This window comes from Peromyscus eremicus, chromosome 5 (genome assembly GCF_949786415.1).
Source record: "Peromyscus eremicus chromosome 5, PerEre_H2_v1, whole genome shotgun sequence".
NCBI classification, from domain to species: domain Eukaryota; kingdom Metazoa; phylum Chordata; class Mammalia; order Rodentia; family Cricetidae; genus Peromyscus; species Peromyscus eremicus.
Genome location: NC_081420.1, coordinates 136,602,108 through 136,625,641, shown reverse-complemented (window position 1 = coordinate 136,625,641; position 23,534 = coordinate 136,602,108). Strand labels below are relative to the sequence as shown.

At 54.6% G+C, this 23,534-nt stretch overlaps 1 protein-coding gene across 1 annotated transcript; it reads right to left on the bottom strand.

The window, feature by feature from the left end:
• Nucleotides 1-619: 619 nt before the first annotated feature.
• On the bottom strand, nucleotides 620-22,445 carry Mmp15 (matrix metallopeptidase 15). The gene is made up of 10 exons (XM_059262710.1): nucleotides 21,746-22,445; nucleotides 9,858-10,006; nucleotides 8,956-9,081; nucleotides 7,189-7,496; nucleotides 6,710-6,871; nucleotides 5,681-5,925; nucleotides 5,160-5,298; nucleotides 3,576-3,726; nucleotides 3,310-3,425; nucleotides 620-2,358 (listed from the first exon to the last, which is right to left on the bottom strand). Exons 1-10 carry the CDS (start codon nucleotides 21,893-21,895, stop codon nucleotides 1,943-1,945), a joined length of 1,962 nt encoding a protein of 653 aa, XP_059118693.1. The 5' UTR covers nucleotides 21,896-22,445; the 3' UTR covers nucleotides 620-1,942.
• Between the last annotated feature and the right edge of the window lie 1,089 nt (nucleotides 22,446-23,534).

Sequence of the window (23,534 nt, the reverse complement as noted above, 5' to 3'; positions counted from 1 at the left end):
GGAGCATTGTTGAGGGGCTTTGCCCATGCTGTAGCAGCCCAGCCTGCTGGGTGATGGAAGCGAGGCTCTGGCTTGGTCTAGGATTGAGCATGGACGCAGGATTTTAGGTGGACCCCAGTTCACCAGCCGCACCCAGGCCCACCCCACCCCAGTTCCTGCAGTCTCGGGGCCTGTGGTGGGGTTTTCCGCCCCTGCAAAGACAAGGCATTAGGTCCTAGTGTGCTTCATTCTCTGAACATGGAGAGGAAAGTTCTGGAGGCAAAGTGGCCCCATTACCCAATTCTCTCCAGGCCCATCCCTAAGGTCTTGTTCAAACCACCTCCCAGGCTGCCCCAAACCCAGTCGAAGTGGGTGATTGGCTGGCCTTGCCTGGCTCTTCCCACCTCTCCTAGATGGGGCGTAGTATGGGAAAGTGGGCTGTCCTCTCTTAGCACCACCAAATGCCAAATAAACCCAGTTCTCAGACTCAGCTGAGAATCTCCCATGCTCTTCTAAACCCCGGCCCTCCTGGACTCCATCCCAAAGGTCCTACCAACCTGGGAGCAGGGTCTTCCTCAGGATCCCAGCTTGGCCCCGACCCTGCCAAGCAGGTCTTCCTCGCGGCATGCTACAGCCTAGGTTTACAAACGCAGCCACACTCGCTGGCTGTACATTTAATCAGTGCAGATTATTTACAGAACTAAACAATGGGGGTGGATGCCGTCCCCACCCCTTGCTGGCTCTCAAGTCCTGCAGAGGTGATGTCCAGAGTGCTGCTGGACCCCGACCCCACCCCCGTCCAGTGCCAGGCTATGAGAATCCACTGCTCAGAGAGAGGTGGTGGCCCAGAGGATCCTGGGTGGTGGTGGCCCTTCACTGTTCAAGGCTTTAGGGAGGCAGAAGGGACCAGAGCCAGCCATACAGTACCATTTCCCACAGAAGCCTCCCGCTGACTCCGGAAAGAAAAGAGGAGGGGAGGCCTCCTTTCACCCTCAGGACAGACTTCCCAGGCCATAGTGGATTCCTTTGGGGGTTCTACAGCCTCTGTGTGGGGGAAGCTGCTGGCCTGTGCCTAGTAATGTCATGTGCGGAGAGAGATCTGGAGGGGAGGAGGCCCACACGCCTGGTCTATGACATCCTGGGCACCCATACATCAGGCACTGTCTGGGGACCTCTGGTACCCTAGTCTGTGTGCTTGCCAGCCCCATCTCTCCAATGGTTGGGACAAGGACAGCAGAAGCCAGAGGGTGAGGGAGTGCCCAGCATCCTGAGACCTGTGGGGGTGAGGAAAGAGTGTGGGCAGCCTAGGGAAGATGAGGCTAGTCACTAGCATCGGGAGGGAGCTGACAGGCTCCCTTTGGTCCTTGGTGAGACAGGTCCAGGGCCCCTTCCCAGAGGGAAAGAGCTGCAGGCCCAGGGGTGTCGGGGAGCTTCTGACAGCCAGGATCGGGGAGGGCTTTCAGGCTTCTGGGCTCTCAGAAGCAGCCTAAGAAGGAGCCAAGCCGCAAGGTAATCAGGATGGCTCCTGGGCCATAGGCTCTTCCTAAGGCAAATTCAGGAGGGTAGAGCCCCGGCCGGGCTCCTTCAAGGCAAACACAGCTCTTGTCACCGGAGGAGAGGTTCAGGCTGAGGAGAGCCAGAGCTGAAGAAGCTTCCCAACCCTCTGCCACCTTCCAGAGGTGAACCTCTGTCCCTTAGTCCCTGTCTGGAGCGGCACACTCAGAGAACTCCAAGCATCGCCTGACCCCAGTCAGGAAAGCAGAAACAAATGCTGAGACAAGGTGCCAAAGAAAAAAGACACCTGGGCATAAATAAAGAAGGCGGGGCAGGACTGACAGGGGAATGTGTGTGGCCAGGAGGGTATCCCACCGGGCTGAGGAAGCATCTGGGAGCCACACGCCTGCCCCTGCGCCTGCGCCTGCCCCTGCGGACCTGAGCACCGGGTGCTGGGGGCGGTGCGTGATCACACCCACTCCTGCAGCGAGCGCTTGCAGTAGAGCAGCATGCGGGGTGCGCCCTTGCGCTGCATCTGCACCAGGGCAAAGGCCAGGCCCAGGATGCACAGCAGCAGCAGCAAGGGGACCAGCACCATCACCACGTTCACGGTCCAGACCACCTCCTCCATCTGCACCACCACGCGGCTGCCCTCGTCCTTGTCACCCGCCTCCTCTTCCTGGCTGTCCCCGTCCGCCTCGGGCTCCGCACCCCCGTTGGGGTTGAAGGGTGGACGAGCCACATCGGGCCATCGTGGTCGGGGCTCCACGCGCTCCTGGCAGCCCATGAAGTCCCGCAGGATGGATTTGGGGTGGCCGGGTTCCATGCGCAGGCGCTCATTGTTGAATTTCCAGTATTTGGTGCCCTTGTAGAAGTAGGTGTAGGCTGTAGGAACAGACAGGCCAGGATGGCTTCAGGCTGAGGAAGGCATGGAACTTGGGGGTAGAGCACTCGTGGAGCCTGTTAAATGGTCTCCCAGCACCAAAGCCAAACCAGAAAACAAACAAAAGAATACTCTTCCTCGATTGCTTGTCTGAGTCTTCTCAAATCTGCTACCCTGCTGAGGCTTGGGGGAAGGGTTGGGTCCCCCAGCTTCTTGGCTAGGCTGACAGGGCAAAAAAGGGCCCACAGCCTGCCAGGGTACGGGTATCAAGGAACCCCACTGTTCACCCCAGGATTGGCTTTATTCCCAACCATAGGGGCAAGCGTGACTGTGTGGCCTTGGGCCGTCATGGACCTGGGATGAAACCCAGTGCTGCTCTAGACTAGCTCCTGGCCTTGTATCTATCCCACTGACGGCAGGAAGGGCCAGGTTTGAAGCAAGGGTCATTACTGAACGCAGTGAGCTCAGGGCGCCTGCAGTGACATGCCCGCACACAGGGTCATGTGATCGGGCCGAGCATTGGCAAAGCCGGCAAGTCTGCCCTGAACATGAGCGTCCCAGATAAAGAACCAGACACACAGGGACCCTGCAGGAGAACTAATAGGGTCACAACTCCTGTCACTCAGTTACAGTGACAGATACTAGGCTTCTCTTGCAGGTCTGTGAGCACTACCCGGAGAGGACCCTGCTCCAACACCGAACCAGGCCCACCGCCCTGAAGCTCTCAGTTCCTGAGCTCCAGCTGCGGACATAGACAGGCATGGGTGGCCTCTCCAGCTGTGGGGCTGGAGGTCCATCCAAAGAGGACAGTAAGGATGCAGGGAAGGCGGGATGTTGTGCTGGAGAAGATCCCAGGCTGCAGCAGGGCACAGCTGGGTCCTCCTTCAATGCCTCCACCAGGACATGGGACCTTTGGCAAGTGCTGGGCCCTCTGGGAGGGGCTGGCCTGGTACCTGCATCATTGCTGAGGAAGGCCCCTTTGGGAGAGTTGGGGATCCCCTGCCAGACGCTGATGGGCTTGGGGTAGCCAGGGTCTCCATGTTGTGTCTCCTCATTGAAGCGCCAATACCTGTGACCAGAACAATCAGGCTATGAACCTGGAGCCCTGCTTGGGTCTTAGTCCCTTCTCCCCATTGGCTCTCTTTGGGCAGATCTGAGGATGCGGGGGGCCTGGCTAGAGCATCCTCCTTTAGGGGATGGGGCATAACAAAATACTTACCTGTCTGCTTGAAAGAAGAAGGTGTGACCTGTGGGTTCCCACCAGATGGCTGTGTCGATGCGGTCATAGGGGATGTCTGTACCGTAGCTGCTCAGCGGCTGTGGGTAGCCAGGCTCCAGATTGGCTTCTCGGAAAAGCCAGTAGCGGTTACCTGCACAGGGAGCAGTAGGTTGTGTGAGGACGGGCCTGGGTTGGGAATAGAGACGACAGAGGAAATGCTTTTCTGGGTCCACAATCCATTCACACCATCACTGCCCATCCTAACACATGTATGCACAGAACCACAAGCACTCAGCATGATACTCACACACCTATCTATGCTCATGGAAACCCGTGAGATACTCATTTCTCTGTGTACAAGTCGGCTGCTCCCACCCAGCCCACCCACACACTGTACATGGATGCCCCTTCATTCCACAGGACACCTCCTCTAGGCCTGGGAGCTATGTCCCCGAGATACTCAAGTGGCCCTTATGGTGCCAGGTCTGGAACTCCCCACTTCAGTATGAGTCCAGTCCTATATTCAGAGGGTTCCTGCTGTGGGGCCAGAGATACAGCTGATCTATCAAGGGGTACTGCCCCCCTACCCAAGGCCTTTTCTCTGCAGACAGACTGCAGAGATCCTGGCCAAGTGGGTTTGGGAACCTGTTCTGTTCTTTTCCTTCCTTCCTTCCTTCCTTCCTTCCTTCCTTCCTTCCTTCCTTCCTTCCTTTCTTTCCTTCTCTCTCTCTTTTTGGTTTTTTGAGATAGAGTTTCTCTGTGTAACAGTCCTGGCTGTCCTGGAACTTGCTCTGTAAACCAGGCTGGCCTCAGACTCACAGATATCCTCCTGCCTCTGACTCCCAAGTGCTGGGATTAAAGGTGTGCACCATTACCACCTGGCAATAATTTATTTATATTTATTTTATGTGCATTGGTGTTTTGCCTACATGTGTGAGGGTGCTGGATCTCCTGGAATTGGAGTTTTAGACAGTTATGAGCTGCCATGTGGGTGCTGGGAATTGAACCCAGGTCCTCTGGAAGAGCAGCCAGTGTTCTTAACCTCTGATCTGTCTCTCCAGCCCCATGGGGATCTGATCTTTTTTTTTTTTTTTAAGATTTATTTATTATGTGTACAGTGTTCTATCTGCATGCATGCCTGCATACCAGAACAAGGCATCAGATCTCATTTTAAATGGTTGTGAGCCACTATGACATTGCTGGGAATTGAACTCAGGACCTCTGGAAGAACAGCCAATGCTCTTAACCTCTGAGCCATCTCTCCAGACCCAAGGGAATCTGTTCTTCACGAGGACAGCCTGTTCTTATGAGAACTCATTCTCAGGAGAACCAGAAGCAGGGCTGGGCATGGTAAGGTGGGGCTCCCAGGCTGCAGAAGATGGCAGAGATACATCCTTAATTCAGGCAGTCCTGGCCTTCAGGGTCTAGGCCTGCCTAACCCGCAGCCTCTGCCTACCTCTCCGCTCACACCTTGCTACCCCTGGGTGTTGAGCAAGCCCACAATGGGGACTGGAGATGCAGGATTCTCTTCTAGCTAGCAATATGGCAGAAAGGCTGCCCAGGCCTCTCACCGTCTTGGCTTACCTTTGAAAAAGACAAAATGTCCATCCTGGCGCTCATAGGCAGCACTGATGTTCCCCGGCAGACCACGCCAGAAGTGGCCAATTGGCATAGGGTAATTGTCCAGAACACGGTTGTGCCGGACTCGCCAGAACCAACGGCCCTGTGGAAGGGGGTGGGTATTGATGGGCAGCACGTGCAAGATGCCTTGGCTGAGGGTGGGAGCTGCGCCTACACTGTTCTTCCCAGGTCAGGGATGATCTACCAGAGAGGCCATCAGGTCCTGAGGAGCCAGGCAGTCCCTGGAAGGCCAAAGCAGCTCCGAGGAGGGAGCTCTGGGCTGGGGAGCAGGCACCTGATTGCCGTGCGACCCTTTGACAAGTCCCTTGTTTTCTTGGGTTGGTTTCTTCCTGGTCTAGGGTTTGGTCAGTACCCAGGAGATGTTAGCAAGGGAAGAGCTGGTGGGCTTAGAGAGGTCTCGTGAGGGTGGGGCGGGAGCAGGCTCTGGGTTGGCTGGAGGAGGCACCGGGAGGATGGGGCCAGACCTTGAACACAAACATCTCTCCACGCAGCACAGCCACTGTGTCGAAGTTGCCATCACAGATGTTGGGGCCATACTGGTCAGGCCTCTCTGTGGCCCGGGGCTGGGGTGGGGGCCCTGGCTTGGGGGGCCTCTCTGGCTTCCCACCTGGATGTGGTGGCTGGGGAGGCCGAGGGGGCTGGTGGTCCGGCCGTCCTGGCCTCACAGTGGGGAGAGGCTGGGTGGGCTGTGGCTTACCATCTGGGGAGCCTATAGAGAGGTGAGATCAAGAAGTGAGAGCAGACCCACAACCTAGCCTGGATGCCAGGTTCCCCTTACATACAATACTGAAGTCCTAAGCACACCCCCTTCAGGTACAAGGCTTTGTCTACCCCACAGCAGACCCCTTCCTGGGCTACCCCATCACCATCCATGGCAGAGGCAGGGGTAAGCCTCCTCCACACGATCTTTTTCTTAACCTCTCTGCTGGGTGGGAGGCTACCTGCCTCTGCTTTCCCTGAGGACATTCCCCTTACCATGCTGGCCTACTCAATGGGGCCCTAGGAAGGAAGGCACCTGCAGAGTCAGGAGCATGGCTCTGGCCCAGGCTGCAGCAACTTGAACTCTACCTGTGGCACAGCTCATTACTGAGCTGCTGGGGACACAGGAAGGATTATCTGTGAGGTGCCACCAGAGGAGGGTTCGGTGTGGACATGGAGGCACAGGCCCTGACTGGAAGAGCTGGCTTTGGGGAGACCTGGCCACTGTAGATTTGTTGGATGGCGTCTGGGCTGGGCAGACAGCTGTCTCAAATCCCCTGGAAGTCTAGAGAGTGCTGGGGACAGACTCAGACTGTGGGTCCTGGGGACCCTGGGACACCCTTAGTCTAGAAGTAATACTGTCAAGGACAGGAGAGAAATAGGGTGGATCATCTACATCCCCTTGCAGCTCCAGTCTGGGGCCACAGTGTGGGCTCTGGCTAAGTGACTGGGCCTCAGTTTTCTTCTATAGAATGGGGACAGAGTCTAGGGCCAACTGGGCACAGCCTACTCACCATACAGCTGCTGGATGCCCCGAAGGTCGTCCTCGGGCAGCTGGAAGTTGTCAGTGTCCATCCACTGGTAGAACGGTGCCATGATGGCACTGGGGTTGCTCGAATGCTCCAGCCCGAGTGCATGGCCCAGCTCATGCACTGCCACCAGGAAGAGGCTGATTCCTGTAGTGGGGGCATGTACGGTCCCTCTGGTTCATCCTAGGCCCTCTGGGATGCCATGGACCCCACTGTGCTTCTCTTGGATGGGGCTGAGCTGCTCTGGCTTCTGGCCTCTAATTTCCCCATCTGAGAAATAGGCCCAGCATATCCTTCTCTTCCAGCCCTCCCTTGGTGGGACAACAGATTGAGACTAAGTACAGGGCTCCAGAGATATGGATAGGGGACATCCTCCCCTCTGGAGCCTGAAGCTACTGAGCTGGATGGGCGGCCTAGCTTGGGCGCTGCCTGGCCTGTTCCCAACCCTGGCCAGCTGTCCTCACCATGCAGGTCAGTGCTGGAGAAGGTCCAGGGCTCATCTGCGTCGAAATGGGTGTCCCCACCCAGACCAGGGCCGGGGAAATAAGCGTGAGCCAGAAAGCCGCCCATGCCATCAAACGGTGAGCTGTCGCCATGGAAGCCAGAGGCGAAGAGCACCATGATGTCAGCCTCCTCCCGCCTTCGCAGCCGAATGTCATCATAGGATACTTCCTGGAAGACCAGGGGCGTGACCTGCTCCCACACGTGGAAGGCCCTGCGCACTGCTTCCATTGAGTTGTACCAGCCCAGTTTCTCTGTGTAGTTCTGGATGCTGCAGGGGGGCAGGGGGATGAGAAGGGACAGGCTTGTGGCACACTGTCTGTTGCTGTACCTTCTGGAGAGCACACAATGCTGCCACACCGTCCACGGGTATGAATTAGAACTTGTCACACTCAGTAATTCATTAAACTCTGACTCTACGTTTTCATGGCAGAGGACAAGCAAAGATTTAAATTAAGAAAGACAGTAAGGCTGGGCGGCTGTGGTGGTGGCACACGCCTTTAATCCCAGCACATGGGAGACAGGGGCAAGTGGATCCCTGAGTTCAAAGCCAGCCTGGTCTACAGAGTGAGTTCCAGGATAGCCAGGGCTGCATAGTGAGACTCTGTCTCAAAAAACCAAAAAGAAAAAAAAGAAGAAGAAAAGAAAAAGTGAGGGCCTGGGCATGGTAGTGCAAGCCTGCACGCAATCCCACCACTTGGGAAGGGGAGATAGGAGGATTGGGAGTTCAAGGTTAGCTCCAGCTCAGAAAGCTTAAGGGCATCCTGGGAATAACACGAGAACTTGACCTTGTCTTAATAAATAACAACCCCCCCCCAAAAAAAAAACCCTTCAAATCCCAAACCAAAAGAGAGTAAAAATAGTAAGTAAATGAAAGTACAGGTCTTTGTGGCCATGGGGTGGGGGTAGATGAGGTCTGGGAAACAGGCCACTCTGAATGTTGACCCCAGCACCAGGCAGACCCTAACTTTAGCTGTGTGACCTTGGACATTGGACTAGACAGTCTCAGTTTCTTCATTTGAAAGACAGCAAGAGGGGTGGGAGCAATACTTTCTTTGTGGGGTCCTTGAGAAGATTAAGTAAATACTGCATGAAGGGCACACAGCTGTGGGCAGTGGTTCTCAACCTTGCTAACGCTGTGACCCTTGAATCCAGTTCCTCTGGAACTTTATTATTTCATTGCTACTTCATGACTTGTATCTTGCTACGGTTATGAATCATAATGTAAATATCTGATATGCAGGATATCTGATATGCAACTCCCGTGAAAGGGTCATTCGATCCCCAAAGCGGTCGTGACCCACATCTTGAGAACCACTGGCCCAGAGCCTGCACATGAGAAGTACAAAGCCCACACCCTCCCTGGGTGGATTAGACTGAGCTGCTGGTGCAGATGTCTGTCAACTGCAAAGAGGGATTTGACTGGGTGGACCGAATTCACTCCAGGATCTCAGGCCTGAGTGAAAACAGAACACTTGACCCCCACATCTACTGACCAAACTGATTCAAGAGTCCATCTGGCCACATCAGGCCAGTCTAGCCTGCAGCTAGCTGGGGCCAGGAAAGGACCCAGCAGGGGATGCTTGAAAGAGACCTGGCCTTCCCCGGAGGGAGTCTTCCTAGACTGTGAGCTGGGACCATTGGCACAGCTAGCCAGACCCCTTCTTGGAAAGGAATTCTGAGTCCCCCTGAGAGGGGCAGGGCAGCTCCCTTCCCAGCTGGACCCATACCTGAAGGTTAGGTGGTGACTGTTCCACGTCTTTCCTGTCAGGGTGTAACGCTTCCTCCGACGCAAGTTGGCTTTCACACGTACCCCAAACTGATCAGGCACCCCACAGCGGGGCCGCTTCATCCACCTGGACCAAAGATACAGAGGGGTCAGCTAGGGGTCATCTCTTCCAGGCAGCCCACCTCCTTCCAACTCCCTCTTGCTTCCCAGTTTTCCCTCACAGGGATGTGCTGGGGGTGGGAGACTCTCTGTTTGGCTTCCAGAATGGTGAGTAAAGAGATTCCGTTTTCAGAAGACTGAGCGTTCAGCAGTGACTCAAAAGATGTGCTTCTCTCTGAGTGTAACCCAAACATGGGATGGGTGCTCTTGAGGCCACCTGTCCCAGGAATGTCAAGCTCTGTGCTTCTCAATGTATCTATAGGTCCTGTCACCTCTAATAGAGCAAGGCCTAACTTGGTTGTCCCATCCAGGACTTCTGTACTGCACCTTCCCATTCCCATGCCTGTAACAGACATCACTAATCGAACATTACGCTCTTCCTGCCAAAGCTAGATTACATCTACTTCATCTTTTTTTTTATGTATGTGTGTGTATGAATTTATGTGCACTGTGTGCATCCAGGTGCTTGTTGAGGCCCTCTCAGATCCCCTGTCTGATGTGGGTGCTAGGAGCAGAACCTGGGTCATCGGCTTGAACAGTCAGTGACCTTAACTCTCCAGCTCCTGTCTTAACTTTAACATCAGGCTTTAGGCAGTCATTCTAAACAGTAAGACTACGAAACCATTTGCCACTCCTCATCCAGGCTACTCTCCTCTGGAAACTCCATATACCAAAGACTGTCAGGGCAGGCTGGAGGGCAGGAGGCCCCTGGGGTCTGGGAGGGGGTCACATGGAGGGACTCACGCCTTTGTCTCTTCATCGAGCACGCCCGTGACTGGGATCCCATAGAAATTCTGCATCTCCGCAAGGGCAGAGGCCAGGATCTGGGCAGAGCGCATGGTGGACATGTGGCGGCTAGGCTGGGGTAGGTAGCCATAGAGCCGCAGCCAGTTCTGCAAAGAAGCCAAACAAGGTCTCCTCAGTCACTGCTCAGAACCCTCCAAGACCTCCCAACGCAAAGGAAAATTCAGTACTTCCAGGGCCTATAAACCCCTGACCACCAAGCCCCAGCTCTCAGGCCTCACTCCTGTAACCCACTAGCCTTGGGATCATCACACTTGCTCTTCTTGCTGCCTAAGGTACTGTGCCCGCTGCCTGGCACATTCTTCCCTGGCCCCTCCTGGGTGGGACCCTTCTGCTCCAGGCAGGCTGCTGGGGACCCTCAAGTGTTGCAGACTATTTGTTTAACTATGTAAAGATGTGTTGCATTTGTTTGATTAAATAAAAATGTGTTGCTGTTTCACCTTGCTTGCCTAAGGCACCTGATTGGTCTAATAAAAAGCTGAATGGCCAATAGCTAGGGAGGAGGTATAGGCGGGACTTCCAGGCAGGGAGAGTAAGGAGGAGGAGGAATTTGGGCTCAGGGAAAGAAAAAAAAAAAAAAAGAGACGCATCAGGGGCCAGCCAGCCAGCCAGCCAAGGAAGAACAGGAAAGTAGGACATATAGAATGAAAGAAAGGTAAAAAGCCCCTGAATAGTAACAAGTTAATTTAAGTTACAAGAGCTAGTGGGACAAGCCTAAGGTATGGCCGAGCATTCATAATTAATAATAAGTCTCTGTGTCTTTATTTGAGAGCTGGTTAGCGGCCCAAAGAAAATGCCAACTACACTCAAGTATTCAGAATCTCTCTCTCTCTGTGTTAAGATTTTATTCTTCTTTCTCTCTCCCCTCTCCTTCTCTGTGTCTGTGTGTGCATATGTGTGCACAGGTGCCTGAATATGCCAGAAGAGGCCACTGGATCCCTTGGAACTAGAATTACAGGTAGCTGTAAGCCACTGGATGCATGTTCTGAGGACTGAATTCTGGTCCTCTGCAAAAGCAGCAAATGCTCCTAACTGCTGAGCCATCTCTCCAGCCCCTCTTTTTAATTAAAGCATTTTTAGTTATGTGTGTGCATGCAGGTGCCCATGGAGTCCAGAGAGGGTGTTGAATCCCCTGGAGCTGGAGTTATAGGCAATTGTAAACCACCTGAGATGGTGCTGGAAACTGAGCTTGGGTCCTCTGCAAGAACAGTACATGCTCTTAACTGCCAAGCCACCTCTCCAGCACCATTTAAAAAATGATTTATTTATTTTTATTTTTCGAGATAGGGTTTCTCCATGTTGCAGTTCTGGCTGTCCTGGAACTCACTCTGTAGACCAGGCTGGCCTTGAACTCACAGAGATCTGCATGCCTCTGCCTTCCAACTGCTTGGATTAAAGGCGTGTGCCACCACAGCCTGGCTAAAAAATTATTTGTTTTTATTTATTCTTTGAAATATTCTTACATTTATCCAACACATTTTGAACATATCTCCATTCATGTTGGAATTTTGACTGGCTTGATCTTATGCTTGATCTTCAACAGACACATCATGTCTGAAAGTGGGCCTTTCACAACTCTTCCCCACCCACCAGCTCTTAATTCTTCCTGCACACTCTTCTGCTGATCCCTGATCTGTTAACACAGATGATTCATCCACAGCTGAATACTCACAGTTACTTACACTTGGCACTTTGACCAGTTATGAGCCTCTGCATTAACCACTACCCACTGTGCAAAGAGACTTCTCTGACCAAAGTTAAGACCAACACAGATCTATGGGTTTAAATATAAATATTTAGAAGGTAGTCCAACAGCATGACTGTTTAATATAACAGCAGTAGGGTTAGCCCTAGAGCCTATGATTTTCCCAGTCACCAACCTTTTCCCTGCTCTTCCACGAATTGTTTGTTTATTTTAATTTGGAAAAGGGTCTCTAATCAGGCTACCCTTCAACTTGCTATGTAACCAAGGATAGCCCTGAACTCCTTATCCTCCTGCCTCCACTTCCCAAGATCACAAGTGTGCACTACCATGCCTGGTTCCATGCAGTGCTGGGAACCATTCAACTGACAGATCTACATCTCCGGCTCCTACTGTCCGGGTTGAATCTGTTTCCTCATCTGCAGAATGAAGACCAATGTCTCGTTATGGGGTGTCTTAGTCACTCTTGCTGTGATGAACCACCACGACCAAAGAGCCTTGGAGAAGATAGGTTTATTTGGCTTCACTTCCGCTTCACTGTTCACTACCAAAGGCAGTCAGGACAGGAACTCAAACAGGGCAGGAACTTGGAGTCAGGAGCTGATGCAGAGGCCATGGAGGGGTGCTGCCTACTGGCTTGCTCAGCCTGCTTTCTTATAGAAACGATGGTACCACCCACAATGGATTGGCCCCTTCCCAAAAATCATGATTAAGAAAATGCCCTATAGCCACATCTTATGGAGGTGTTTTCTCAATTGAGGCTCCGTCCTTTCAGATAACTAACTATAGCTGTGTCAAGGTGACCTAAAACCGGGGTAAGATTTGAGGGGCACAGACCCAGAAAAAGTACTCAGTACACAATGAGAGTGTTTGGTTCCCTTCTAGAACTTACCAAGGCACATCCCATCCACCTGACCATCTATCCATCTGTCACTCACCCATCACCCACACTTCCAGATGTTCCTGTACTCTCTGACGGTGCCAGATAGCATGCCAGCCGAGAGCTGTGGGAGACATGGCCATCTAGAGCTTATAGGCTCCAGGAGACGGTGTACTTGGAGGAGAGGGCTTCACGGCTCTCAAGTCCATGAATGCACCAGAAACCTGAAGCAGCAACTCCGGTGAATGATTCTGAGAGATGCTAAGAAATACCAGCCTGCCTCATGCCCTCAAGGCGGTGAGGGGATGGTACCCAGGTAGAAGCAAGGAAGCAGTTGTCTTCCTTGTCCTTCCCACATGTACTTGGCCACCTGGAAGGCCCACTTTCTACCTTGTTCTAGAAAGGGGAAGCTATATGCTGAGGGACCCCAAGGCAAGACAGTAGCTGGACACAGTAGATGCTTTGGGCTGACACCCACATATTGGCTCACTCGGCCCAAGTTCGATAGGCAGAGAGCAGCTGAGCCAAGTCCCAGACTGGCTGGCTTGCAGTTCCACTCGGAGGCCCCAGGGCCTGGGGGGCGGGGGGGGTGGCAGGCAGAGCAGCAAGCAGCAGCTTGGAGAGTGTCAGCTCTGTAGAGATAGAGTGGGGCCACGCCTATACTCCATAAAAGGGGACTGGATTGGAGCCTGCTTGTCTGTGAGGTTCTGCAAAGATGAAGCAGCAAAGCACCCTGTAAGTGTTGTGATGAAGAGACCAGGGGCTCTGGCTGGCAACCTTGCTTCTGCCATCAGGGCGGAAGAGTCCAGGCTTCTGGTGAGACTGGCCTGGCTGGAGCAGGCCCAGGGCCCGGGGCAGCTAGGGGAGGAGGGAGCAAACCCATGGTTTCCTCACTAACTCTCTCCGGGATTCCGACCCACAGGGTAGTAATGCTGCAACAATGTTTCGGTTCTTCCCAGGCACTGAAAGCTCCTACCGCAGGTCCTCTTCCCCTTTGGACAGTTTTCCTGAAGCCTCATGGAAAGATCCAACGGGCAAGGCCACCAGACTAATGGCAAAAGGCATGGAGCTGGTGTGTGTGTGTGTGTGTGTGTGTGTGTGTGTGTGTGTAGGGGCGGGGTGGCTGCTAACAGATGAGGGCACCTTCGTATCACCTATTTGCATAAGGTAAAAATATCTCCAGTGTAAGCAATCAGAGTCACGGAGGAGCTGATTAGCCTGTCTGCAGAGCTCTAAGAGGGACAGGCTGGGGACAGAAGCTCAGGAGGAGAGGGGAGCTGGCCTGTATGCAGCAAAGAGCTCCAGAGATCTGCAGAGGTCTGGCAGAAGAGCTGCTTCATCCCAGAGCCAGCTCAGGGGCTGCCAGGCAGGTCCCAAGGGAACGTGGTGGCCCTCCTTCACATAGTCAAATGCCTTGAAGTCCCCAGGAAGCAGAGTTCCCGTCTCTCTATAAGCTGTGCCTCGCAGCCACTGCTGGGGTGAAGATGACCGATGCCACTCTGGGACAGGGACCGGTGAGCACAACTGCAGCCTCCCAGCATGAGGTGAAGCCGACGCCAGCCTGCCTCTGGCAAACACGTGCTCAGGGTGGCTGAACACCAAGTGTCCACAAATCTGCCAAGTGGCAGCACCCGCAGCCTTGGGGCTTCTGCCCTTTGTAGTGGTGGGCGTAAGCTCCACCCCGCCAGCACGGTAGTCAGTACTGGGCATAGTAAAGGAAGGATCCTAACCCAGGGCTTGTGACCCTTTCCATGAGGGCCACTGTCCAAGGACAGAGTGGGAGGGCTCTGAAGAGGCCAGTGGGCCAGGAGGCCTCTCCCATCATTAGAGCAGAGAGTGTGTACGTGGGGTGTTCCTGGGCGGGTGTTCGTGATCATTAGGGAGGCTGAGACCCACTGCCCTGGAGTCACAGCTGTGCTAGTCATTGCTTGGGATTTCAGCCCTCCATCCTATAAGCATTTATTGATGCTGCAGGTGAGTGACTTGATCCCAGGCAAGAAGACAAGGGACGAGTCACAGGGGAATTCCTGATCCTCAGGAGAGACTGCTGTGGGCCATGTCGTGCTCACAACCACTCCTGAAAGACAAATACCTATCTACTCTCATTGTGCTGGGAGCAAGGTTCAGAGGCGGTGAGCTGCTCTGGAGCAGGCCTGGTTGCAGGAGGTTTCTGTAGCATTCTCGGTTCCTTAGTCTAGTATGCTGGGCTCTGGCCCTTCTCAGGATCAGCACAGCACAGCACTGGCCAGGGCACCTGATCCTCCCTCCTCACACCCAACGTCTCTAGCTGAGTCTGGGCACTGAGCCAGCTGCCCTCCCCCAGGCCTGCTTCTGCCCTCCCCCAGGCCTGCTGAAGCAATGTGGACGGACGTAAGCCCGCCGGGAGGGCTTGTCTGAGAAGGAGCCCCCAGATCCCAGGTCAATGCTGTGCCTAGAACAGCTATTGGAGAGGAGGCTGGGGCCAGGGCCATTGCTGTCTCCACAGCCTGCTCCTGGGGCTTACAGCAGGGGACTGACTGAGCACAGCAGCCCCCCCCCCCCCCCAGGGCCCTTATCAGGCCCCGGTGATAAAGGCAATCTCAAGGGCTCTGTTTTATCTCTCAGCTCAGCTCCCTCGGTAATTTGAGTAGCCCCAGGCCAGTTTTGCCCAGCCAGGTACAAAGGGACGCTTGTCAGGACCCATCAAAGATGGATCGGGCCCCCAGACCTTCCAAGATCTTGTGAGGTTCCCCCTCTTCCATTCTCTGCCTCTGAGGATTCTTGGGAACAAACCAGGGCTCACCTGGCTCTGCTCTGTCTGTCATACCGGAAGGAACAGGCACCGAGTAGAGTTAGTTCTGGGATGGAGACTGCAAAGGATAGGGCTTGCTCTCTACTAGCTCACTGTGGGATGGTGGGGGGTGGCTTCCAAAGCCACCAAGCTCAGCCACCTCCCTGAGGCAGGGCCACAGATTCATCCAGCCGGCATTCCTGCCCTAGACAGCCCATTCTATCTGTGCCAGCAAGGACCCTTAGAAAGGTTCCTCAAGGCTGAAAGGAAACTAGCCTTGGCCGTGTGGTGACATCTCTGTCCAGGCCCTGGTTGCTTGTCCATATTAAAGACCTGTGAGAAACTGTGGCTGAAACAACTCTGAACCTCAGTTTCTGCCTCTGCAAAATGGGATCATGAAGAACAGGGCTAAGAGCTTGAATGACTAGACACCAGGCCAGTAAAGAAAGAGAGAATGAGCTGGGCATGGTGGCACATGCCTTTACTCCTGGCACTTGGGAGGCAGAGTTCAAGACCAGCCTGGTCTACAGAGTAAGTTCCAGGGCTATACAGAGAGTGAAGGGCTCCAGCATGCCTGGTCATGGCAAACATGTCACCGACAGGTTTTGCCTTTTACCCTTCTCCCCATTCCCTCTACCTGCTAAACCATAGACTGCATTCCTAAAGCTAGCCCCCAAGGTCCGCTTCCTCCTCCTGAGGCTGACCACTAAGGTCCAGCTATCAAAGTATTGAAGTCCAGCAATCAAAAGCCCCCCTTTGACTACCCTAATTAACATGCCCTATCAAAATCAATCAATTCATCCTAACACGGGTTTTCCTCCTTGACCTTTATAAACTGCCCTTTGCCTACGAGTTGCATCTGACTCCTTTCTATCCAGAGGCAGTCTTTTGTCCCTCTGGAGCAAACATCCTCCCCCTCCTCCCTTGTTCCCTCCCCCTTCTCCTTCACCCTCTATCTCCTGTCTTTGTCTCTATTCTCTGCCCTTTGTCCCTCTGGGGCAAATAAATCTTGATGCTGAGAACTTGGTCTTGGGGTGTCTTGTGCCGACCTGGAGGTTCTTTCAGAGAGCCCTTGTCATAAACAAACAAGGGACTGACTAGACTATCCAATTCTTGTTGCTTCATACTCCCAGGGCTAGCATGGTCCATTTAAACAGTTATAGGACATACTTCTCACTATGAATTTGAGATCCTCCTGCCTCAGCATCCCAAATCCTGGGATTATAAACATGTATCATCAAACCTGGACCACCATGAGTCTTTAAAGAAATTCACACACACACACACACACACACACACACACACACACACACGCACACACACTTGTATGTGTTTGTGTGCATGTGAGTGAGCATCAACTCAAGTGCTTTTGGCAGCCAGCAGCCTTAGAGGTAGTTATGAGCAGCCTAATGTGGATGTTGGGAACTGAACTCTGGGTGTTCTGCAGTCTGCACCCTTATCTGCTCCCGAGGCATCATCCTCTCTCTTATCTTTCCAGGCCCGTGATTCTCCCTGCCTCCAGCACAGGGGATGGATGTACAGAGCTGGAACATGTTAGGCAAGTGCTCTATCCCAGGCCATTCTTTTTTACTTTTTATTTTGAAATAGGGTCTCCTTAAGTTGCCAAGGCTGGCCTTGAATTCACTTTATAGCCCAGGCAGCCCTTAAACTTCGAATCCTCTTGCCTCGGCCTCCCAAGGATCTGAGATTTCAGGCCAGTGCCACCAGGCCCCCACTCCACTCTGGGTCTTAAAGAAAGCTGTAGGTGATGATGACTCTGGGGGACTTCCAGCCAGGGAAGCAGGAAGGAGGCAGCTACCCAACCCGCCCCCACAAGCCTTAACCTGAAGGAAAAACAAAGGGGTCCTTTGGCCTGTGGGCGGGGTGGGGCGGGGCGGAAGGGGCCTTTGTTTGCCAGGAGTTTTCAAGGTTGGCTAGAGACCAGGCCTGGAGTATCACCTGGACCTTCCATTGCAAGTGATGGTTCCTAGATAAGGCTGCCCAGGGCAGGGGCTGGCTGGGAGTGGGTACGGAACAGGGCAGCGTTGGCAGAACCCCTGAAAAGACCTTTCCCTCGGGGTCAGTCTCTGCAGGCTCCTGCTAGCAGAAGGTGGAAATTCAAAGGGTTCCACCTTGGGATTTGACCTTTAACCCAATCTGAGGCTCCCAGAGAGGAGGCTCTGAGTTCAAACCTCGGTTCTGCGGTCCCTGGCTGTGTAACCTGAGGTGCCTTCTCTCATCTGGAGGGATAGTTTCCTCCTCCATATGCAAAGAGTTAAGAGGAAGATGAAATGTGAAAACGCTTCTAGAATGTTCCTGGACAGAATTGGTATGATGGAGGTACTGAAACAACCCTGAACCTCCTGGGCAGGCTATGCACTGATAGCATTCACTGCACTGCCCATAAACAGAATAAACTTCCCCATAATTCCACCAAGTAGATACTATGGTTATTCCCATTTTACAGGCAAGAAAACTGAAGGGCAGACATGCTCAACAACTTGCCAACAACGAATGCCACAACAGCTTGCTTCTCAGCTGTTAGTTCTACTAAGGGCTGTGATGCTGTTAAGTGCTAGACACAGAGCAGGGGTCCTCACCTCTCTATGGTGGTACCCGAGTCTAAGGGTCAGCTTCAGAGAGTTGATGCAGACTCTGCTCTCCAGGCTGCATAGCATTGTGGGCTCAGCCATCAGTGACTACGGAACACGGTACATCCAAAGCTGACTGACTGGTGGCTGCGACTTGGCTCCTCACCAACCTCTTCGGACAGCAGAGGAGGTCAAGCTGGGTCTTTTGTTTATTTCCTCCTATTGCTTTGAGACAGAGGGGATACAGAGGGAGGTACCCTTTCTGCCCCAGGGCAGACCCATCTCCACCACACTTGCCTGGGGCTGCACAACCTGACACTTCCCTCAGAGGGCCTAGCCCTGTAATTGCTAGTCTCCAGGTACTCAGAACACATGTCCTTTGGGGGAGCAGTGCTCAGGAGCCCTAATTCTCAAGTCCTCTGGCAGGAGGTGCCATTGTGCTGAGGCCTGGGGGTGCTCAGCTACCCTCAGGGTCTCAGGGCCTCACATTTATCTGTGGATCTCCCAGGATCCTCTTGGCAATGAAGAAGTGTCTGAGCAGAGTGTCCCCACCCCTCTTTGTTTCTGCTGACTCATAGAACATTGTACCCAAGTAAAACTGTCCAAGGGGTTCTTTTCCTGCCTCAGTATCCACCTAAGTTTTGGGGTGACACTGAGGATGCCACCTTTGAATTGGGAGTGTAGGGTACAGTAATCATCATGGTAACTAACCTCAGAGTAACTAACAATGGCAAGGACCATCTGGATCCAGTCACAAAAGAGCCACAAAGAGACAGCCAGAACCAAACGGGTGGCAGGATGGGGCTTTCCACATCCGTGGCATGCCATTCTGAGCTGGCACGAGTGATCTGGGTGGTATGGATTGCTTTTGGAGAAAGTTTTAGGGGAGAGGGTATGGGCATGTTTCCGTGAGGTTTCCTGTCCACATTCAGGGGTGTCTTTTAGAAGTCTCCTTCCTCCTTGGGGTGTGGCAATGGAAAGTGTGCGTGTGTCCAGGGGTCACAGTGGCAGCCAGGTCCATGTGCTTTTCCAATGAAGACACACCAGGAGGTCACTGATAGGCGAGCCCAAGGACATCCTAAACACAGTGACATGCTAAGGGCTGGTCTGAGAGATGGTCCACATCCAAGTTCATCACACCAGTTCTCCCGTCTCGAGAATGTGTGGAGACATAGTCTCCCAGTTCTCCCTACTAGGAGCCTACCCTTTCCCTTTGGGGAAGGCACTGGGAACTCTACAGTTTCTGTGCACAGTTAATATGGGAGAGGAACCTAGAGGGGCCATCACTGGCATCCAAGAGGAGACGGTCATAGTGACTCCAGTCAGACCTGAAGATCAAAAGGAGAACTCTAAGGCCTGGTGGTGGCCTTAGGACTAGGGAGGCAGAGGCAGGCGGCTCTCTGAATTCAAGGCCAGCCTTGTCTACACAGAGAAACACTGTCTCAAGAAATATGAGGGGGGAGAAAGGGGAGAGAGAGAGAGAGAGAGAGAGAGAGAGAGAGAGAGAGAGAGAGAGAGAGTTGAGTCCAGCCTCCTTTTGCTCAGCTTCCTCAGTGGTCACGTGGGAGCAGGAAGACCTGTGACACTATCCAGGGAAGGTGGGAATGTCCAGTTTTGGTGTTGGTGGCACCACACCTCTGGACTCTGGCAGCCTGAGTCACTTCCGTGAGATAGGCTGAGAGTACTAAGCTTCGAGAAGGAACAGAAGGAGGAGAGTTTCTCTAGTAAAAAGCAAAGGTACTCAGATTGCCAGGTGTGATAGCCACAGAGCAGGACGGGATCCTGGTGGGGTAACAAAGCTGGTATCTCATCCAGGTGGCGTTCTAGAACACAGTGCCTGTCCAGGGGACAAAATGGGAAAGCTAGGGAAGAGGAGCTCAGGAGTAGCTTTTCCAAGGCAGGCTACTGGGAGCTGCTGCAGGTGTGGGGCAGCTCCCAGCACATGCCAGTTTCTGGTTCCTTGGTTCAGTGAATTCCTGTGGCTGCCACCTGGGAGGGTGAAATGAGGTGGGTGTGGGCCTTGGCTCAGTTACCAATGTACTCATAGCCATGAGCTGACCAGAGATCTGGAGCTATGGACTCCCTTAGGTAAGAACCAAAGCCTTTCTCAAAGGAAAGGGTCCGTGGACACTGTGTAAGGCAGACCAAGCCTGAGCAGATGGACTGGCCCTCAAGGCTTAGGGACTCTTTGAGTCCAATTATGGCCAGTCCTGAGGGGTCTCCCAGAGCAGCCTGCACTCCAAAGCCAACTCTAGGGGCTAAGACAGGCATCTGTAGCTTTCCATTCCCTGTGGATTCCAACATGCAACATTTCAGGGTCCTTTCCAGCACAGCCAAAACTGTGTCTTGAGTCAGTCCTAGCCAGGGCCACCCCGGTCCTTTTCCATGGAGGTGGAGGACTGTGGGCACACTTAGCTTCCTCAGTTGGAACAGCACACCAACGGAAATGGCATGAAGTCCCCCAGCCTAGGTCCCAGCAGCACCCAGATCATGGCCATCCAGGAGGCCCATTCACCATGCACAACCACCAGACTCCAGCTTGGTCTGTGCAGGCCACAAACTCTAAGGCAAACCTGTGACTTGAAATTCTTTGGCATCTGCTCCTGTGGCAGTACCATGGATACAAGCAAACACAATTCCTACCAGCAGGAGCCCACTCGCTGGAAGCCTCTGTCCCTAGCCCTTGTGAATTGGGTTGGGGCAGACTCGCTCCCTGAAACTCTCTGACCTGAGGAGGAAGAGGGTAAAAGCATGTGGAGGACTGACTAGCTGTGAGGTGTAACCGGTCTCTGCAAGTTTTTATTAAAATAGGGTGGGTGGGGGTGGGGGTGGGGGTCAGACTTCCACTGGAAAAGTCTCTCAGGCAGACCAGAAAAGTGGGGAAGCCTCCGGGGCTGGGATAGCAGACTAAGCTGTCTGCAAATACAAACAGCAGTCTGAGGCCGTCGCGCCAGGAAGCCCAAGGGCACCAAGGCCCCAAGCCTACCAGGTTGCAGTTCCTGGCTCGTCCTCTCTCCAGACTCTACACCTAGTCTCCCTTTCTCCCAAGGCTAGAAAGAATGGTCTTTAAAAGTTCAATGGTACCCTGGGGTGACCGAGCTAGCGCTGAAGGGGTACACTGGAGCGGGAGGTGCTGGTCGGGACTCTGTGCAGGGAGACCGCGCGTGGCCACTCGCCGGACCAATCCAGAGAGCTGCCGGCATATGGACGTCAGTCCGGCTTCCAGAGAAAAGAGGCGTGGAGTCTACCCTGTTTCACCCAGGCCTGCGCGTAGCGGCACTGGTGGGAAAAGTGTTCCGGGAGATAAGGACTGTTCCTCAGACCCCACCTTGCGTGGGAATGCTTCATCGCAAGAAAGTCGCCAAAGCATCTGTGCAACCGGTCATTTGTCTGGGTGGTTCTCACCCATCCCCCAACCATCCGGGCCCGCCAGGCGACGCACGATGTCACCCAAAGGAGTGTCAGCCAAAGTGTGAGCGCTGCGGGGCTCCTGCTCCGCCTGAGCTCTTCCCACCCACAGCCCCCCCCCCCCCGCCCAACTCGCAAAGCCCACAGTGCGCGGATCTGGCTCTCGAGGAATCGGTTCGCGCAAAGACTAGAGGCGAGGGCTGGGGGCTGCGGAAGCGGCTGTCGGGACTCAAGCTAGGGCGGGTCGGTGCCACGAGCGGCTTCAGCGTGCCGAGCGGCTGCGAGCCCGGTTCGCACAGGGCTTTGGGAAGAGGCGCGCTGCAGAGCTCCGGCCAGGGAGTGGCAGCCTGCCAGCCCCGCTTTCTGCCCAAGCTCTCCAGTCCAGATCAGCCCTCACCCCCGAGGTGGGGTGCGTCTCCCCGACCTGCAAGCTCCCGGGGCGGGCGTGGTTCGCACCACGTCCCTCCGGGTTCTTACCTCAGCGGCGTACACTTCGGCGTCCTCAGACGCTGTACCGCGGCCCAGGCAGTCCAGAAGCACCAGTAGCAGCGGGAGCAGCCAAGCTCGGCCGCCGGGGCAGCTGCCAGTGCAGCCCGGCCGTCCAGACGCGCTCCGGTCGCTGCCCATGCTCGTCGTCCGCCAGCCGGGTCCTGAGCGCTCCACGCGGGGCTGGCTCGCTGGCCAGCGCCAGGTCCTCGCACGCGGCTGGGAAACTTGCGACGCTCCCTGGCTCCCGGCCCTGCGGGCGCGCGGCAGATCTCCGGCTCCCGGTGCGTGCGGGAGCCGCTCAGGTCCCCTCTGCAAATTCCCAAACCCGAGGAGAAGCGGGCAGGGCAGGTCGGGGCACGCGGGGACCCGCCCGCAGGAGAAGGGGACCGGCCGAGCAACACGCCGCAGAGACTCGCAGTCTTGGCGCGGTGCGCCCTGGCCCCGGCCCCGAGCGCAAGCACAACTCCAGAGCCTTTGTCTGGCTCAGCGCTCCGGCCGCCCGGTCCCGCGGCGCCCCCTGCGCGCCCTGCTCTCTCTGTCCATGCCCGGGGCCCCCCGCGCTGCCTAGAGCGCGCGCCTCCCGCCGGTGACTCGGCTCGCCGCCGCGCCCAACCCGGCCTGGATCCCCAGGCAGTCCCCGGAGGAACGCAGGGAACCGGCCAGAGAGAGCGACGAGCCCGGCCGCCAGCTAGCCAGCGCCCCGCGTCCCCCGCGAGTTTGGCTCCGCAGCCCTACTCCCAGTGCGCGGCGGGAGCCGCCGCTCTTAAAGGGCCAGTGTGCTCCCTGTGCGCAAACCTAGGCGGAGGCTGGGGGGCGGTTCCTAACCCGAGGCTTCCTAGTAGCAGGTGCCGGCTGTGTTGCTCAGGCACGTGGGTGACCCTTCTCATCTCTCCCGATGGCAGCCAAACTCCCTAGCCTGCTTTGCTCCCATCTCTGCTTCTGGGGAGCAGGGGTGACCCCCATAACTTGACTCTATTCTGAGGCAGGGCCAAGGACGTTCAGATAGAGGGGGGCCAGAAAAGGACTAGGGTAAGGACATGACGTTCTGTTTTTAAACTTTAAAACATGACAATAAAACTCCGAAACAAAGAAGTTGGAGGGGCAGGTAAGATGGCTTAGTGGATAAAGGCTCTGGCCACCATCAAGTTTGCCAAGTGTGGCAACAGGCGTTCGAGCCCCAGGACTCACTTGGTGGACCCATAGAACCCGTGGCACTCGTATGAGCACACACACATGTAAGTTTAAAAACAAGCCCCGGAGTGTCTTAGGCTCTTTATTAAATTTCTAAGACGCCAAGTCAGGGGTTAGGGCGCAACCGAGAGAGAGTTCAGGCTTACAAGGCGAGGGGATCGGCATCCCCATTCCCCTGCTGCGTGAGTATGAGAAAATTACTAGATCTTTCTGAGTCTCCATGTTAGGGGGAGGGTTCTGGCTCCTAGTGTGCACACATTTTGTTTCCAAGAAAAACCACTCTACTTGGTCTCTGTTATGTGAAAGTCAGTGTGTCGATGAGGTGGAAAGGCAAACCTTGCCGGGAAATCTGGGGTAGACTTTTAACTTTTACTCCGGCGTGGACACTAAGAGGGTCCACGGAAACTTCGTCCAGCCCAAGGTCAGCCCTAGTGTAGTGAACCGGAGCGACTGGAATGCCACTTGAGGACCACAGGAGCCAGGGTGGAGGGCAGTAGACCTCATCACCTCCCTACAGACAAACGGGAGCTTACCTCCCCCAGGGTAGGTCATTCCTAGACTAGGCTCTCCGGGTGCCCCAGCCCTT